The following is an 18807-nucleotide window of genomic DNA, read 5'->3' as shown; positions in this document are numbered from 1 at the left end:
TATTTCGTTGAGGCAATAAACTAGGCAGCCACTGTACTTTTGCATGCGAAGCACCACCGGTGAGACACTGCTTTGAGCTGATATATTACTAGTTTATACGTAGGTGGGCCAGAGGTGGATGGGTGCCAAATCTTTCACGTTGTGATGCCGGTGCTAAACTTTTTACATTTGGCATCGAAGTGTATGTGGCAAACTTTTTAAATTTCTGGCACCGAACACATAGTGGAGGGCCTCAGTGGCTGCTTTGTGCGCAGCGACGGCCGTGCCCCTATCTTCGACCAGACTAGGCTAAGAAAAAACTGTCTTACATTTTGAAACCGAGGGAGTATGTGTTTTGACCTGTCTGAGATAAAAAAAAGAATTTAAGAATGGCTTGTAGCTTTAATCAAACTCGTGATTTTGTTGCAGTGGCCACATGTAAGTAAGACCATCATCCATTCATCCTCTCGCTGTGTGGAGAGCGTGATACGGTGTGCTCGAGAACAGCAGCACAGCTGGTCCCGGCGTTACGTACACCCCATGCTCGTCGTGCCGGGCCAAGCAGAGGCGGCTAGCCGGTGGAGGACGGAGGTGGATGGGGCATGGCACGTCGCGCTCCCGACCCCGGATCCAGCCAGCCAGCCTCTATCCATCCGTCCGTCCGGGTCTGGCCCATCTCGCCTGCACCACCACGGCAATCAATCAATCAGTCAGTCGACCTCCACTCCACTCCACCAGCTAGTCACTCACTCAGCTGCACCAGCTAGTGCACCGGGGCGAGCCTCGCTTTCACGGAGCACTGCCCGCCGCCGCGCGCTAGCCAGCCAGCCAGCCAGCCAGAGAAAGAACCGGAGGGAGGCAGGCCATGGCGACGCCGGAGAACGCGCGCGCGGGCCGGGGCAACGCGACGGCCACCGCCATCGCGACCAACCGGTGGGGGCCCTACTCGGGCGCGGGCGACTTCGCGGGCAACATGGCCATCATCCTCGCCTCCCTGCTCGCCGCGCTCGCGCTCGCCCTCGCGCTCCACGCCGGCGTCAGGTGCCTGCTCCGCCGCCGCCGGCAACGGCAGCGGCAGGGGCGGGGGGTCGACGGTGTGGAGGACCTGGAGAAGCCGGCGCCGCCGCCCCCGCTGCCGCCGCTGCTGGTGTACTCGGCGTCCGGGACGCGGCTGGCGGGCGCGGCGGCGCACGAGTGCGCCATCTGCCTGGCCGAGTTCGCGGACGGCGACGCCGTGCGCGCCATGCCGGCGTGCGGCCACGGCTTCCACGCGCGCTGCATCGAGCGGTGGCTCGCCGTGCCCGCCTCCGCCGCCCGCCGCCCCTCCTGCCCGACATGCCGCGCGCCGCCCTGACGCGCGCGCGAGAGACACCCCCTTGTGGCGTTGCCAAGCGCTCTGCCTCTGCTTCGCTCCCTCTGGAATTGGATTGCTGCCTCCCGAGTTCTTCTCTTTTTCTTTTTTCCAGTCTATTCCGCGTGTAAAAATTCCATCGAGTTCGGGATTCGGGATTTGGGTTTTCAAGCTGGCTCCATCTTTGTGTCGATTTATTTATCAGTAACTAGTCCTCCTCAAGTCGTTCTTTTATCGACGGCCGTGTTTGGCAGCTCGCTCACCGACAAGGCCAAATCAAGAGCACAAAGAACTTGCACTGCACTTATCTGAGACTGATTATGATAAGGGAATGATAATCTCAGTTTGTTTGATTTCTACAAAATCTAGGATTTTAGTACTAATCCAATGATCCAGTCGACTCGGATATGGCTCGCGGCCCGCGCCATGATCGGATACGGCACAGCACCCAATGCGTGAAAGCGACCGTGCGCCAGCCAGCCGATCAACCTGAGGCTTCTTGGCAGTGTAGTCCTACTAGAAGCGTGGTGAAGCTCCTTCCTTGCATCCACAGAGACCAGACCGAGCCACGTGAAGCTTCGGTCTGTCGTGTCGTGTGGCGGGCGTGGACTATAGCAGAGCCCACGCGCCGCGCCCGGGTGTGGCTACGCCGGGGCAAAATTGACAAATTTGATCTATGGACGAAATCAAATCACAGAATGAACTGTCTTATACTGTGCAATGCCTCACAGATAGATGCTACATGCCTGGCCAGTGTCGCATCCGTGTGATCCGAAAATTACTAAGTCAGTGTGCAGCGCCTAGCTTCTAGGCGTTGCACTAGTGGTTGCTTCATTTTGTAGTGCAACCACTAGTGCAGCGCCTGAGAGCTAGGCGCCACACTATACAGTGCAACGCCTAGCTCTCAGGCTCTGCACAATGACTTAGCAATTTTTAGACAGTCTGGGATGCAACGTTGGTCAGCCGTGTAACGTCTATCTGTGAGGCGTTGCATAGTGTAGTATAGCGCCTTCGTGTCGGACGTCACACAAAAAAGTCACCGCGTGAAATAGTTTCACGGACAGTTTATTCTGTAATTTAATTTCGTCCACAAGTTAAATTTGTCAAATTTGCCCTACGCCGGCGGCCGCCAAGCGCGTCGTTCTCGCCGGAGGAGCGTGGGCGCGGTGCCGGCTTGCGCGCGGACAGACACAGTGCCGGCAGTGGCAGGTCGCCGTTTCGATTTCGGCCGATCAGGCCATTCAGATAAGGGCAAAATGTGGAGGGCAACCCACCCATGATGCGATGCGTGCGTTATCAACAAAGGGGAAGGAATGATTGAGGGGAGCAGCACGCCCGGTACGAATGCGTGAGAGCGACGATGGCCGGATCATTCAACGCCGTCACATCACAGTAAAAAGCGCTTGTAAGAAGCTTCTAGAGAGGGCAACTCCTTTTTACGTATACCTACGGTGTTGATGGACCGATTACCGGGTGGACGGATGATGAAGTGGACGTGTGTGTGTTCTGTGTACGGTCGCAGAACAAGCTAATCCATCCAAGGCTTCCGCCATGTGGCCCAAACCACGGCGCACTCACGTCGGTGTACGTACGTACTTGCTCCGTTCCGAATTACTTGTCGCAGGTATGCATGTATCTAGATTTTACTCCCCACGTAAAATGCGCCTCAAGTAAAGTTTTATAAAGCCTTGACCTTGTTTATATAAAAGAAATAACAACATCTACAATACTAAAGTTATGCAATATGGAAACTATCATGACGCGTCTAATAAAATTGATTTCGTATTGTGGATGTCAATCTTGTTTCCCCCTGAAGCTGGTCAGACATTATGGACTCTGACTTCAAACAAATCTTATAAGTGAATACCTGCAACTGTGGACTGCAATTGAAAGGGTGAAACTTCAGCCAACATGACGAGACAGCATCACCTGGTCATGGAAAGCAAACGGCTGCTACTTCACGAGAACGGTCTATGCCACAAAGTTCTGGGGCAGGCAAACCGCCCCAATAGCCGACTTTACCTGGAAATCCAAAGCGCCAACACAGTGCCGCTTCTTCACATGGCTTGCAATTCAGAACAGATGTTGGACGTCCGACCGGTTGGCAAGAAAAGGACTTGATCATCAAGATAGCTGCCCACTATGCAGCCAAGCGGAAGAGAGCATCAACCATATCTTACTACACTGTGTTTTAGCGCGTGAGGTGTGGACGGCGATATGCCACCCCCTTGGCAAGCCGGAGTGGATACCGACACCGGACGACGACCTCTCCACATGGTGCCAGGACAAGGGAGGACGAGGACGGGCTAAGAGGAATGCCAATGTGATCATTATCCTAGTTATGTGGCAACTCTAGAAGCACCGCAACTCTAACATCTTTGACGGGGCCACGCCATCCAAGAATCTAGTTATCATCGCCGTTGCAAGAGAGGGTCGTGTATTGAAGCAAGCGGGGCTACTAAAGGGAGACACGAACATGTTCTTGCTGAAGTGGAAGGGTGGGCGTGGGTCATCATATACATTGATCGGCACAATATCCTTTTTGATTCATCAGACATTCTGGCGAACAAAGTACATCCATTTTTAACCGATCATTCAAATTTCGGACCATCTCATAGTTGTTTTTTTTAAAAACAAGCTGTATTTATTGTGGCAAAACCCACGGAAGGTGCACAATTTATTACTCCCTCGGTCCCATAATATAAGAGTGTTTCTCTTATATTTTGGGATCGAGAGAGTAGAATTTTTTTACTGGAGGCCGATGACCACGCGTCAACGAGAAATGGGCCTGAGTGCTAGGCCCATAACTGGCGCGATATGGATCGCGAAGCGCTTCGCGGGTGAGCCGGTTTCCCTCGCCCGCGCCGGCTCCCGCTATGAGCCGCCCGCTCTGCAACCACTACGCCGCGCTCCTCTCCTCCACCGCCGCCGCCGGCGGCCGCGATGGGGCCCGCGTCTCCGGCGCCGTCCACTGCCTCGTCCTCCGGACGCTCCCGCACCCGCCGCCCACCTACCTCCTCAACCACCTCCTCGCCGCCTACGCCAGGTCCGGCCGCCTCCCCCTCGCGCGCCGCCTGTTCGACGCAATGCCCGACCCCAACCTCTTCACCCGCAACGCGCTGCTCTCGGCGCTGGCCCGCGCGCGCCTCCTCCCGGACATGGAGCGGCTCTTCGCGTGCATGCCCGAGCGTGACGCCGTGTCCTACAACGCGCTCATCGCGGGCTTCTCGGGCGCCGGCGCCCCTGCGCGGGCGGCCGGGGCGTACCAGGCGCTGCTCCGGGAGGAGGCGGTGGTGGACGGCGCCAGGGTCAAGCCCAGCCGCATCACCATGTCCGGCATGGTCATGGCCGCGTCGGCGCTTGGGGACCGCGCGCTCGGCCGGCAGGTGCACTGCCAGATCCTGCGGCTCGGGTTCGGGGCGTATGCCTTCACCGGGAGCCCCCTGGTCGATATGTATGCCAAGATGGGGCTCATTGGGGACGCCAAGCGGGTCTTTGATGAGATGGAGGGCAAGAATGTGGTGATGTATAATACCATGATCACGGGGCTCCTCCGGTGCAAGATGGTTGCTGAGGCTAGGGGGGTGTTTGAGGCGATGGCCGACAGGGACTCCATCACCTGGACTACTATGGTTACAGGGCTTACGCAGAATGGGTTGCAGTCGGAGGCGCTGGATGTTTTCAGGCGGATGAGGGCCGAGGGTGTTGGCATTGATCAGTACACTTTCGGAAGCATCCTTACAGCCTGTGGCGCCCTTGCTGCCTCAGAAGAGGGGAAGCAGATCCATGCCTACACAATCAGAACTCTGTACGATGACAATATCTTTGTTGGAAGCGCGCTTGTTGACATGTACTCAAAGTGCAGGAACATCAGACTGGCAGAAGCCGTTTTCAGAAGGATGACCTGCAAAAACATCATCTCATGGACCGCAATGATTGTTGGCTATGGACAGAATGGGTGCGGCGAGGAGGCTGTGAGGGTGTTCTCGGAGATGCAGAGGGATGGTATTAAGCCTGATGATTTCACTCTCGGCAGTGTTATAAGTTCTTGTGCTAATCTAGCAAGCCTGGAAGAGGGAGCACAGTTCCACTGTATGGCGCTCGTCTCAGGGTTGAGGCCGTACATTACAGTGTCTAATGCACTCGTTACCTTGTACGGAAAGTGTGGCAGTATCGAGGACGCACACCGCTTGTTTGATGAGATGCCGTTTCATGATCAAGTCTCCTGGACTGCCCTTGTCTCAGGTTATGCGCAGTTTGGGAAAGCAAAAGAAACTATGGATTTGTTTGAGAAGATGTTATTGAAGGGTGTGAAGCCTGACGGGGTAACATTTATTGGTGTCCTTTCTGCTTGCAGCCGTTCAGGGCTTGTGGAGAAAGGCCGCAGCTACTTTCATTCCATGCAGAAGGACCATGGTATTGTGCCCTTGGACGATCACTATACTTGTATGATTGATCTTTATAGCAGATCAGGGAGGTTAAAAGAAGCTGAGGAGTTCATAAGGCAGATGCCACGGTGTCCTGATGCAATTGGATGGGCAACATTGCTTAGTGCATGCCGGTTACGTGGTGACATGGAGATTGGGAAATGGGCTGCTGAGAATCTCTTGAAAACTGACCCTCAAAACCCAGCGAGCTATGTCTTGCTGTGCAGCATGCATGCTTCTAAAGGTGAATGGAGCGAGGTTGCCCAGCTTAGGCGCGGAATGAGGGATAGGCAAGTGAAGAAGGAACCAGGCTGCAGCTGGATCAAGTATAAAAATAAAGTTCACATATTTTCAGCCGACGATCAGTCTCACCCCTTCTCCGGAACAATTTATGAAAAGCTCCAGTGGCTCAACTCTAAGATGGTGGAAGAAGGATACAAGCCTGATGTCAGTTCTGTGCTGCATGATGTGGCAGATGCTGAGAAGGTTCACATGCTCAGCAATCATAGCGAGAAGCTTGCAATTGCCTTTGGCTTAATTTTTGTTCCAGAGGATATGCCGATCCGGGTTGTCAAGAATCTGCGTGTTTGTGTGGATTGCCACAATGCTACCAAGTTCATCTCGAAGATAACCGGTCGTGATATTCTTGTGAGGGATGCTGTCAGATTTCACAAGTTTAGCAATGGCATTTGCTCATGTGGGGACTTCTGGTAATTCCACTCTCTGTTTGGCCAACATTGCACATGCTTCAAGTTTAACTAAAGTCAGAAGTGCTACTGGAAGAAAAGGAGAAAAGCTGAACGAAGCTAATCATGGATAATAGTCCCTGGCCATCAACTGGGTTTGTGTGACACAGTACGAACAAATCACGTTCCCTGCAGGTGCAGGACTCATAAGAGGTGTGTTTATGTCATCATGAAAATGTAGTTCTGGAAGATTGTTTTGATTAACATTTTGTTCCTAATTGTTGGTTGGTATGGATCTGACAGACAAAGGGAGAATCTGCATTTGCTAACAGCAGTATGCAGTTTGGTATAAGGATTGTGCATGACTTCTATATATCCTTATTGACTCTTGTGTACCAAAGTGGAAGGGTATGCCAGGTTTTGTCATTCTGTGCGCTAATTACCAAATTCGGCACATTGACAGAAGAAACCACCACTCTTCTGCCTTACTAGTCTGAGTGTTAATCTTTTCATTTCATTTTAGCATAACTAGAATGATGCTAGTCTGAGCTTAACCTCTTGCCAGATAAAGCTCCATCTCCAGTGTTTTTTCTTTACATTTTACATAATGTTTGATGTTGCACACTTCAAGTGGTTACTAATTGCAAAATGTGCAGGGTATTTTTTCGGTTATGGCTTGGAGATGGGCCTCAAGTTTGTTGAAAGAAGATCCCACTTATGGCTTTGCACCAAGCAGCAAAGGGAACAAAGCGATTAATCACCATCCACTGAGTCTCTGTTATTAGCTTGGCTTCCAAATCTCCAAGACTTTTGTTACGCAACCGAAGTGTTTCCACAGGCAGCCTAAAACAATGCCAATGTGATGCCTGAACCAATCCCTTGTTGAAGTTTAGTGCCTGGTTGCCATATGGGTACTTGATGGCAATGTTAGTCATGTAAAGGGTATATTTCTAGCAGTTCTGCTTGGACAAGGTCATTGCAGTTTTGTCACCATTAGCTACTGGAGAACAAGCTGCAGCAAGTACTGGGAAGAACTTACTGGAGAAATGCCCCTGAAGAACAGTTATACTGCAATTTGAATATCAGGAATTGCAGAAGTCACTGGCTGCATGCCCAAGAACCCCAGCATGGCCAGGTGAGTGTATTTTAGATACCTGATATATATAACAGCGCAAAGTGTTATCCAGTGTGTGAAGAATCATATGTATTTCTTGTGCATTTTATGGTCACATCGGTACTGTCCTCCTGCAATTGTTGTTAGCCTGAGACAGTATTGACCAACTGAAAATTTGGAAGTAAAAATTCTCTGTCGAAATTGGACTGGTGTGATGTACAACTCTAGCTTTGTAACCTGACATCTTCCACTAGCTATTACAACTTACTGAAAGGCCTTGACAATGAATAGAGATAACTATTTTTTTTTGCGGGTGAATGAATAGAGATAACTAAGATGGAAAAGAAAAATAAAAGATAGGAAAAGTGAAGCAAAAATTCAGAAGGGATACTGCACATATACTATATGCTATAAAATAAAGAAAGTGATGTTTCCATTTTTCTTTACAGTGAAGCCAAGTTGGCTTGGTTGTAGGAGTCCATCTCATGGATGATGAGGCTGGTGGTGGTGACCCGGGCGCTGGTGTTGTTGTTGAAGAGGCACATCCCGTTGACGTAGATGGTCTTTGTTGGGTACAAGCAGTTTGGCTGTACTAGCAGAAATTGCTTAGTAGATAGTTTGGTGGTAGTGTACCAAATTGTAAATCTTGCATGCCACTAGACCACAAGGTGGCAAGTGAAGCATGGGCATGCAGAGCTTGTTTGTAGAACACAGACACAGCTAGCTAGCTTAGCTGCATTGTGCAGTGAAGCTAAGTGAAACTCTCGACAATGAGATCACAGCAACATATTTATTCAGTTCCTACATATATAATATAATGTGCATCTAGAATACAGTATAATTTATTCTGGTAGTCAACAATCAGTTATGGACTGACTGTAATTTTTTGTAAACAAAATATAGTGTGCAACAGTTTCAGTTCGATCATAAATCCATTGCTAGGTTCACTTATCTGCCACCGAGATCATCATCTTCCGAAGTCATGATATCTGCTTTCTGAGACCCAGAGGTACTTTTATCCATCTTTTATTTCTGTTCTGATCCGGAAGATGATGATTTCGGTGGCAGTATTCATATCAAGTATTGGTGTTAACTAAATTATTTACTCAAGACAAGTGCTCCTGAAGGTTTGTTATTTCTTCAACTTGTGAATGGAGCAGTGCATAGAGAATTGTGGATAGGTTCGGATGCTGTTGCTTCCGAGGAGGTTATTTTTAACATTCCTTCATTGCACGTGTAATTCTACTTGGGCTCGATGAGTGTTGTTTCCGATAACTGGTTATGGCTTTCAGAGCTATTCTTGGGCTGCGCCACCGGACCACTTGCCTCCACACTGGCACTCCGGTAAGTAGGAATTTCAATTCTGCATGCCGCCGGAGTGAGGTTGTATTGGTAACATTTTGGCCGCAGTACTGATTCGTTTTTGCCCTATTCAAATTAAGAACTTACAGTGAGAGTAAGCACACAACAGTACAGCTTTATGTAGGTGACCAAAATGTTCCTTGCTAGACCTGATTGTGGAATTTTGTTTGATGGTTTTAGTGGAGGCCTGATACAGCTCATACTCCTAACCATGTAATATTTCTGAGTACATATAGTAAATTGCTAGATTTTGTAGCACTTGCTTAACCATGTTTGACAAACTTAAATGTTCTTGCTTGGCCATGTAATATTTGTGACCGTATATGACTGAATGTAATGAAAGGTGCAAAGATTGTGTTTCGACACTCAGTGCAGTTCAGAGTGGCTTGACAATTCTAGATATTTGTCAAGATAATGCACATGTGCTTATATTTGTCAAGATCATAATCTAATTGTTTTGCTTATCTTAACTATTCCATTCTAGATAAAAAAAAAGTTAGCAAAGGTGTGTTTCCATTGTGCATAGTTTAGTCTTACACACTTTCCGCATCAGGTCGGTTTTCTTACTTTGCCCCGCCCCAGCCTCTAAGAAAGCAATTATTTACACCATAAGCTGCTTATAACTATATAATGCAACCTTAGCAGAAATTCAGGTCCTGCTGTTTTTGTACTTTTGCTCCACTTTACTGATGTACTATACTAATTTCTCTCTTGCAGGATAAAGTGGGTATTACTATATGTAGTAGATTTGGTTGGATGATTTTGAGCAAGGATAAATGGTGCACATGAAGATTCCATAGCAGGTTCGAGTGCTTGAGTCCGAGGGGTCACCATTTTTAGTTGCATGTACTTTCCATATGATGTTTCTAGCGGTGTGTGAAGCATTTTCTGATTTTATCGTGAAGTTAAGCAAGTCAGCCTCACATCACCTCCAAAGGGAAAGAGAGCAGAAAATTTTGTGACTATAGGGCACATATAGGAGTCCACGCAGCACATCTCTCCAAGCTATACATAGTACACTAGAGATATGAGCCACATTCCGCAACATAACTGGCAGGAGTACATTTTGCCCCCAATAGACACTACTAGGAAAAGGGCTATAGATGGAATTGACACTAATGGCGCACCAGACATGTGGTGCGCCATTACTATATACTAATGGCGTATCATCTGTTGGTGCGCCATTAGTGTGGAAGACACTAATGGCGCACCACGCACACGGTGCGCCACTAGTAACAAAATGTTTTTTTTTTCATTTTTTCAAACATACTAATGACGCATCCTGGTAGAGTGCGCCATTAGTAGTTAGAACTACTAATGGCGCACCAGTCATAGAGTGCGCCACTACTGTATTTTTTTTTACTTTTTTGCAAAACTACTAATGGTGCAGTAATGGCGCACTGTGCCACAGTGCGCCATTAGTATAAAAATTATTTTTTTACTTTTTTGCAAAACTACTAATGGTGCATGTCTGTGTGGTGCGCCATTAGTATGTTGGGTTACTAATGACGCATGTCTGTGTGGCGCGCCATTAGTAACCTGGGACCAGCTAGATATTTTTGGACAGCTACACCTACACACTTACTTTCCTCACTTCATTCCCCCCACCTCCTTCTCTAAGCTTGTTGGCTGCCTCCTCCTCACCTCATTTGCACCATAGATTCATCAAAATTAAGTGTTGAAATTACTTTTTTTGATAGGTAAGTAAGGGGAAAGCTATCTTCATGTTGTAGATCTACTTTTTTTCTCCCTAGCTCGTTCCAATAATGTGCACATGCATTTTTTGTGGCCTAGCTAGATCTATGTATGTTTGTGGTGTTGCATATGTTTGTGGTGTTGCATATATGTTTGTGTTTGTAGGTACCGGTATTTGAAATGCGATAGTTGCCAATATTTTGCCGGAATGTTGATTCATTTTCATTTCGGCGAGAATTTTGGCATTATGCATTCTTTTTGGTCCTATTTTTAGGGAAAGTCATGCCAAATTTTTTCTTGGTTCTAAAATATCGTTTTGCTCTACCCCGCAGGCGACCATGGTCCGCACGATGACCGAAGGCATCGTGAATAGGTTTTTGAGCTCCGCGAAGGCTGGGATGCTGGAGGAGCAGACGACGATGGACCATCGATGGGCTGGGTGCAGGACCTTCATATTCAAGAGATGCTTCTCAAGCAGACGGATAACGCAAGAGCTGCCGTCCGAGGGAAAGCCAAGCTGGATCAACTGGAGATAGATGCGGTTACTCCATTGTATGAAGGATGCAGACCCGAGGATACCCGCCTGAAAGTAACGCTCATGGCTTTGGAGATGAAGGTAAAACACAAAATGACCGACGCATGCTTCGACGAGAACATGTCATTCTGGCACGAATGTCTTCCCAAGGGGAACAAGTGCCCGACTAGTTTCGAGGAGGCGTAGAAAGTCATGTGTCCTCTAGATTTACCGCACGTGGAATACCATGTGTGCATGAATAATTGCATCATTTATCGGAGCGAGCATGCGGAGTCCACCATATGTCTGGTGTGCGGCGTCACTCGATACAAGAAGAGGAAGAAAGCTCCTCGAAAAGTGGTGTGGTACTTTTCGATCACTCCTCGTCTGCAGCGGTATTTCGCGGACCCTAAGGCAACAAAGCTCCTGCGTTGCCACGCGGATAGGGAGGAGAAGAAGCGAGAAGATGACGCAAATGATCCGGAGATAAATAAAAAAGACAAGATGCTGAGTCACCCTAAGGATGAGAGCCAGTGACAAGCGTTGAACTTCGAACACCCAGAATTTGGGAAAGATTTAAGGAACATCGTGCTGGGCGCGAGCACGGATGGAGTCAATCCGTTTGGCAACCAGAGAAGCACACATAGCACCTGGCCTGTGTTTGTGTGGATGTACAACCTTCCCCCCTGGTTGTGCATGAAGAGGAAGTACATTCACATGAGTATGCTAATTGAAGGGCCGAAACAACCAGGGAACGACATCAATCTGTATCTGGGGCTGCTGAAAGAGGAGCTAGACACGCTGTGGAAAACGCCAGCCAATGCGTGGGACGCTGCAGAGAAAGAATATTTCCCTATGAGAGCTGCACTGCTCACGACGGTGCACGACTATCTTAGTTACTGGATGCGTCAGGTGCATGGATGACACAACGTATCGCCAGCTAGATAGAGATCCCGGGTCTTCGAAAACCATGTTCATGGGACATCGAAGGTGGCTTCGCGACGATGACCCGTGAAGGAAACGCAAGGATCTGTTCAATAGTGAAACCGAACTCCGAAGACGCCCGCGTACGAGGAGCGGCGAGGAAATAGACGGGCTGTTGAAAAATTGGAAAGATTGCCCGCTGCCGGGAAAGAAACAAAAGGCGCCGGAGCCGGGAAAGAAGCGAAAGGCGACATAGCCGCTGCTGAAGGTATGGAAAACGAGGTCTGTTTTCTGAGACTTGCAGTACTGGAAGATCCACCGTGTGCCTCACATCCTTGATGCCATGCATATTACAAAGAACGTGTGCGAGAGTCTGCTTGGTACCCTGCTCAACATGCCAGAGAGGACCAAAGATGGGCCGAAAGCAAGGGCAGACTTGAAATCAATGGGCATCAGGCAGGAGCTTCACGCTAATGATGATGATGATGATGAGGCGAAGCAGGACACAGAAAGTCGTCGCAAAGGCAAAAAGGCCAAGAAGACCGAAAATGACTACCCTCCCGCGTGCTTCACTCTAAGTCAGGAGGAGATCGAGCAGTTTTTCACCTGCCTCATAGGAGTAAAACTTCCTTACGGTTACGCGGGGAAGATAAGTAGATACCTAGACCCAGCGAAGCAGAAGTTCAGCGGGATGAAGTCTCACGACTGTCACGTGCTGATGATGCAGATACTTCCAGTTGCAATCCGTGGGATCATGGACGCGCACGTCCGTGAAACGCTATTTGGCCTATGCAACTTTTTCGACGTCATCTCTCGGAAGTCGGTTGGCGTGAGGCAACTCAGAAGGCTACAGGAAGAGATCGTGGTGATACTATGCGAGCTTGAGATGTACTTCCCGCCCGCATTCTTCGACGTTATGGTGCATCTGTTGGTCCATATCGTGGAGGATATCATCCAACTCGGGCCGACGTTCCTGCACAGCATGATGCCATTCGAAAGGATGAATGGTGTCATTAAAGGATACGTTCGCAACATGTCACGTCCAGAGGGAAGTATAGCCAGGGGCATTCTGACCGAAGAGTGCATCTCCTACTGCACGAATTATCTGGGCATCGAGAACCCCGTTGATCTGCCCGTCAACAGGCACCTCAGCAGGCTCGCTGGATGGGGTCACTGTGAGGGTCGCCGCGAAATGCATGTCGACTCGCCGACTTTGAAAGAGCAAACCTAGTCGCGCTATAACACATAGACGTGATCGATCCTTGGGTGGTAAAGCACAAAACCTTTATTGAGAAGACGTACAATGACCGAGGCCAACAGAGGACGGACGGAGATATAATCAAAGAGCACAACTCATGTTTCACGCGTTGGTTCAAACAGAAGCTTCTGTCGTACCCTTTACATAAGGATTCTTCCGCGGAAGAACAACTCATATTCGCCTTGTCACAGGGCGCCGAGCACAACCTGATGATCTATGAGGCGTACGATATCAACGGCTACACATTCTACACCGAGGACAAGGACATGAAGAGCGATGGTTATCAGAACTCCGGGGTAATGATGGAATCCTACACCGGTAACGACAAGGACAGATACTACAGAAGGATCGAGGAGATCTGGGAGCTGAGCTACGTTGGAGAGAAGGTCCCGATGTTCGGTGTCAGATGGGCCAAGAGTGTCCTAAAAAAAGACCGGTATTTCACCACCATGGTTATACCCGAAGCCAAATCCAAGACCGCGGGCGCAAATGTCATCGCGAAAAATGAGCCATGGGTACTAGCTTCCCAAGTGGACCAATGCTTCTTCATTACTGACCCGTCAAAGCCCAGTCATGTTGTCGTGAGGAGAGGCAAAAGGAAGATCATCGGAATGGATAGAGTAGCCAATGAGCAAGACTTCGACAAGTACGGCGACCCGAAGATCGAACATGACGACGACGATGAAGTAGCAGCATACACCACAAGAAGAAGCAGGATCACCCTACCTAAAGGACGTCCGTTCCACAGAAGAACTCCATTTGCGAAAAAGAAGGGCAAGAAGATTATGAACAGATAGCTAGCTAAGATCGACTGTATTTAAATCGTAGTCTTCATTTCTCGGTTGTATTTCATGGGCACTTTTTGATATCATGAATATTTTTAAATTTTATGGGCACTTTTTGAATTCGCCCTATAGTGAGTCGTATTACAATTCACTGGCCGTCGTTTTACAACGTCGTGACTGGGAAAACCCTGGCGTTACCCAACTTAATCGCCTTGCAGCACATCCCCCTTTCGCCAGACCCCCCTCGCCGCCGAGCACCCCCCGCACCCTCCCCCGCTCCACCACCGCCGACGACCCCCGCACCCTCCCCCGCTCCACCGTCACAAATGAATGCAACTAAAAATCCAAAAAAATAAATAAATTTGATTATATTTACAAAAACAAATTTGATTATATTTTCAAATAACAAATTTGATGATATTTTTTTATATTCATAAATATTTTCAAATAACAAATCTGATGATATTTTTTTAAAAATTATTACTGTTTTTATAAAAAATTATTACTGTTTCATATTCATATTCATTTTCATATTCATATTCATATTAATTTTCTATTAAATTATTAGATGCAACAAAATAATAATAAAAAATCTTACTTATGGCGCACGGCTGGCTGGTGCGCCATTGCTATCTAAAAAAAGAATACTAATGGCGCACCGTCTCGGGGGTGCACCATTGCTATAAAAAAACATACTAATGGCGCACCACCAGGGGGTGCGCCATTAGTAATCTTTCCCTAGTCGCCCGATCCCTTCGTCCCTCCCGCTCGCCAGATTCATTCCTCCCTAGTCGCCCGACGACCCCCGCGCCCCGCCTCGCCGTCTCGGTCCTCGCCGCCGACGGCCTGCCCCGCTCCTTCCCTCCACTCCTCAATCGCCCTCTCGGTCCTCGCCGCCGACGGCCTGCCCCGCTCCTTCCCTCCACCCCGAGCGCCGTCGCCGCGCATCACCGCGGCCACCGACCGCCCCGTCCTCCGTCGTCGTGCCTAGGAGCTGCGCCAGGAGCAACACCATCATCACCTTCATCGCCTACGTCCACGGATTGGAGCCGGGTCATCAAGGATCGAGCGCATCGACCTCTTCTTCCTCATCACCGACCACTGCTTCTTGGCGTCGATCCGCGCTGCCCCGACCACCCTCGGCCTCGTCGTCTCCTTCCCCAGCTCCACGGTGAGCGTCTCCATCGATTCCCCTGTTTTTCTCCTTGTTTAGTCACCGTTTGTGCATGCGGGCTCGTGCTCACCGCTTCAGCTGCCCCTCGCTGTAGATTCTCTGATGTCCTTACCTGAAACTGAATATAAAGTCAGTTTAAAAGTCAGTCTCCTGATCTGAATATAAACTTTATCTGAAACTGAAATTGAAACAGATGCAGTCGTAAAAATTCAGTTAAAAATTCAATTTTAGAGCTTGGCTCCTGATCTAAATATAAAGTGTACGGCAAGCTTATATTGCAAGAAAGTTTAAAATTCAATCTAAAACTCAATGTAAAATTCAGTTAAAGTGATCTGAATATAAAAACTCTTGGAGTAAAAATTCAGTCTAAAAGTCAGTTAAAGTTTCAGTTTTAGAGTAATTTTCAGTTTGTAAAACTGAGAAGTGTATTTTTTATTTTGAAACTTAGTGTAACGATTTTCAATTTTGATGGAAAATCAGTCTAAAAGTCAGGAGGGGATCTCTGTAGATTGCATATACAGATTTCTTGAACAGTGCTATTAATTACAAATAGAGCAATGTTGAAAATGAAACAAAAGGAATTGGAAAACCAGAAAGATAAGCATTCTGTTGTAAGTAAGCTAAGATAAAAAAAAGTGTTTACTTTAAGTAATTATTTACAACAAGCATTGTGTAGGAAAATGTCATGCAGGCTGTAACTTGAACTTGAAGAACTCCTTAGATAGTTTTTTAGTCTCCTTATACAAAGCAAGCTGAAGTTTGAAACCTATTTCTCCTAAGCAAACACTGAAAAATTGCAGATAAGTAGACACTAAAAATTGCAGCCATGTCAAAGTGTCGTTTCATTTGGGAGCAGTAACGACAACTGTATGTGCTGCCATAGGTGCTGTGCTGTCAAAAACTGTATGTGCAATCTCCAGAACAATTATGCTTATGTGAAAACTGTATGTGCAATCTCGAAATGTATCATCATAATGTAGGTGCTGTGTTGTGTGATTCTTCATGCTGAGAACTTCAGCTTTTTCAACTTGCTGGACTATATGTTCATTGGTACTACTTGTGATGTTGCTGCTGTACTACTTGGGAATTTTGTCAACTTGTGATGCTGCTGCTGTACCCGAGAGGCCCTTGAGTTTGCCGGAATGTCGATTAACTTCCGTTCCGGCAAATTCGGGTACTCCATATGTCCTATTTTCAGCAAAGGTCATGCTGAAATTTTCCATGAATTTTAGCATGACTTTGCTAAAAATAGGACATATGGGGTACTTGCGACTAATGCATGGGCCAGGGTATCTTAGTACTTAGTTAAGTAGGATCAACTGCCCCACCATTCTTGCTGCATTAAACCATAGGTGGCAATAGAGCCAAGTGGTTAGGCCCAACTTAGAATTCTCCTTAGCATCGATAAACCCTAGATGATAAACCCAACATAGGTGGCAATAGAGCCAAGTGATTAGGCCCAACCTAGGGTGCCTCGGCATCGATAAACCCTAAATGATGAAAACTTAACTTGGCTTCTATAGGGTGCCTCGGTGTCGATGAGAACCTAAATGATGTACGCTTAGGATTTTAGGGTGCCTCGGCGTCGACAAACCCTAAATGATAAAAGCTTAGCTTTTAGGATGCCTCGGTGTCAACAAACCCTAAATGATGAGACCATGATCTTGTTCCTTGACAATAATCAACTTTTTGACCAAACTTTTTTCCTATTTAGAGCGAAACATGGCCCACAACGATGAGGCCGGCGGTTCGGGCGGCAAGCAATTCTGGGAGATGTCCCAGGAGTTGGAGGAAGAACCTCACCGCTATGAGGACGCCGCGGAAGACACCGATCCTGACTACACAACCCCTAATGGCGTCGGGGATGACACCACTGATGATGGCGCCACGGATGCCACCATTGATGATGGCGGCGCACGCACAGATGGCAGCCAACCGAAGAGGCAACGGAAGGACCGGCGCCCGAACGTGCTCGGCACCGTCAGGGAGGAATTTACTGAAGTGAACTCCGACGAGCATCCGACGGCGCCCAAACACGTAGTCAAGGGGTACTCGATTCAGCTCGAGTGCATTCTCCGGAGCACTGCCTCGATCAACACCGAGAACCTAAGGCATAAGGACCGAGGGAATTTGCGCAGCCTCCTCTTCACGAAGCTGCACGAACGATACAAGTTCCCCACCGAGTTCGCAAACACACGCCTCTCGGGTAATAAAGTGAACGGTGCCGCCCTCACGACGATGAGCACGACCCTGTCTACTTGGAAAAGCATGGTGAAGGCAATGATTGACAAAGGTGATAGTTATGAGAAGATCAAGGCGAAATATCCTTTGATTAGCGAAGATGACTACAAGGAGTACAAGATCAAGTGCAAGAGCCCCGCAACCTCCGAATCAAGTCAGTGGGGGAAAGAAATGCGGCAGTTGAACATAGGGGTCCACCAACTCGGTCCCGGCGGTTACAGAGTGGCGGAGCCTGTATGGGACAAGGAGGACGCGGAGCGTGCCGAGCAAGGCCTACCGCCCCGCTTCGAGAAATACAGTGACAAGCAGACTAGGAACTTTCTCAAGGCCCGGTACAAGGAGGACCCGGTAACAAAGGAGCTTACCACGGATCCGAAGACCAAGGAGCTTGAGCTTGTTCTGGTAAGGAATACACCCCCGCGTAATTAGCTCCATATGGTTGCATTCTAATTAATCCCCAATATTTCTAAATGGTTCACGTTCCTTCCGTAGGACAAAGAAAGCAGTAGCGCGGGGTCGTCTCAGAGCTCCCCTTTTGACACCCCTTTGAATAGGGTGTTGAACGTAATGAAAAACAGGGATAAGCTCAATAAGCCGATGTCAGCTGGTCGTGTGGCCGGCAAAGGCTTGTCCACAAAATGGTCGTCATACTATGCCGCTGGTGGGCGAAAGGAGAAAAAGACCAGCTCGGAAAGCCAGTCGCGCGAGGTTGAAGCACTCAAGGCACAAGTGGCGCGGATTCTGGAGATGGTCCAAGAGCAAGTGCAACAACAACTGGGATCGACGCTCATCAGCATTATGCCTACCTTGATTCATGGGATAACGGCGTGGATTGCGGGTGGCCAACAGGGGCCGCCCTCGATTCCCAGCTTCACGGCCAGCAACTCGCAGAACGCGCAGGCGGCGCCATTGGTGTCTCTGGCGGCGGCGATATTGGTGTCTACGGCGGCGGCGCCATTGATGTCTCCGGCGGCGGCGGTATTGGTGTCTCCGACGCCGGCATTGGAGCTTAATGCACCCGGGTGTACGCCGGCCGGCACCTCGCCAGCAAGCGGCTCCTCCGTCAGTTGCACGCCCGCCGTTGGCGGTGCCTCGACATTAGCCGAGCTCGACGGCATCACGGTAACTAAGCCTCTCGGCCGAGGACTTCATCTCCTTGCCTTTGACTGGGCATCCCTGACGCCCTACATGTTTTCGCAGGGCACCGCCGACGTTCCTTGCACTCTCCTGCACTTCGTGGGCGGCGAGTTGGTCGATGTCGCCAAGGGCAGAATTGTTCAACCGAGCAACCCCGTGT

The 18807-nt window shown here is 48.8% G+C and overlaps 2 protein-coding genes across 5 annotated transcripts; both read left to right on the top strand.

The window, feature by feature from the left end:
• Window positions 1-447: 447 nt before the first annotated feature.
• Window positions 448-1566, top strand: LOC125516115 (RING-H2 finger protein ATL79-like). The gene has a single exon (XM_048681588.1). It carries the CDS (start codon window positions 845-847, stop codon window positions 1331-1333), a length of 489 nt encoding a protein of 162 aa, XP_048537545.1. The 5' UTR covers window positions 448-844; the 3' UTR covers window positions 1334-1566.
• A 2605-nt stretch (window positions 1567-4171) lies between these two features.
• Window positions 4172-9993, top strand: LOC125512610 (putative pentatricopeptide repeat-containing protein At1g68930). 4 transcript variants are annotated; one of them, XM_048677709.1, is made up of 4 exons: window positions 4172-6656; window positions 6747-7578; window positions 8850-8901; window positions 9637-9993. In XM_048677709.1, the coding sequence occupies exon 1, from the start codon at window positions 4207-4209 to the stop codon at window positions 6469-6471; it is 2265 nt and encodes a 754-aa protein (XP_048533666.1). In that variant the 5' UTR covers window positions 4172-4206; the 3' UTR covers window positions 6472-6656; window positions 6747-7578; window positions 8850-8901; window positions 9637-9993. The 4 variants fall into 4 exon arrangements, with proteins under 4 accessions (XP_048533666.1, XP_048533664.1, XP_048533665.1 ...); XM_048677707.1 differs by lacking the exons at window positions 8850-8901; window positions 9637-9993 and adding an exon at window positions 8007-8478 and having other exon boundaries at window positions 6747-6851; window positions 7100-7578; XM_048677708.1 differs by lacking the exons at window positions 8850-8901; window positions 9637-9993 and adding an exon at window positions 8007-8478 and having other exon boundaries at window positions 7100-7578.
• The last annotated feature ends 8814 nt before the right edge of the window (window positions 9994-18807 follow it).

Source organism: Triticum urartu, chromosome 6, assembly GCF_003073215.2.
Source record: "Triticum urartu cultivar G1812 chromosome 6, Tu2.1, whole genome shotgun sequence".
NCBI classification, from domain to species: Eukaryota; Viridiplantae; Streptophyta; class Magnoliopsida; order Poales; family Poaceae; genus Triticum; species Triticum urartu.
The sequence above is the reverse complement of the archived record's forward strand: the minus strand, read 5'-3'. Positions and strand labels throughout refer to the sequence as shown.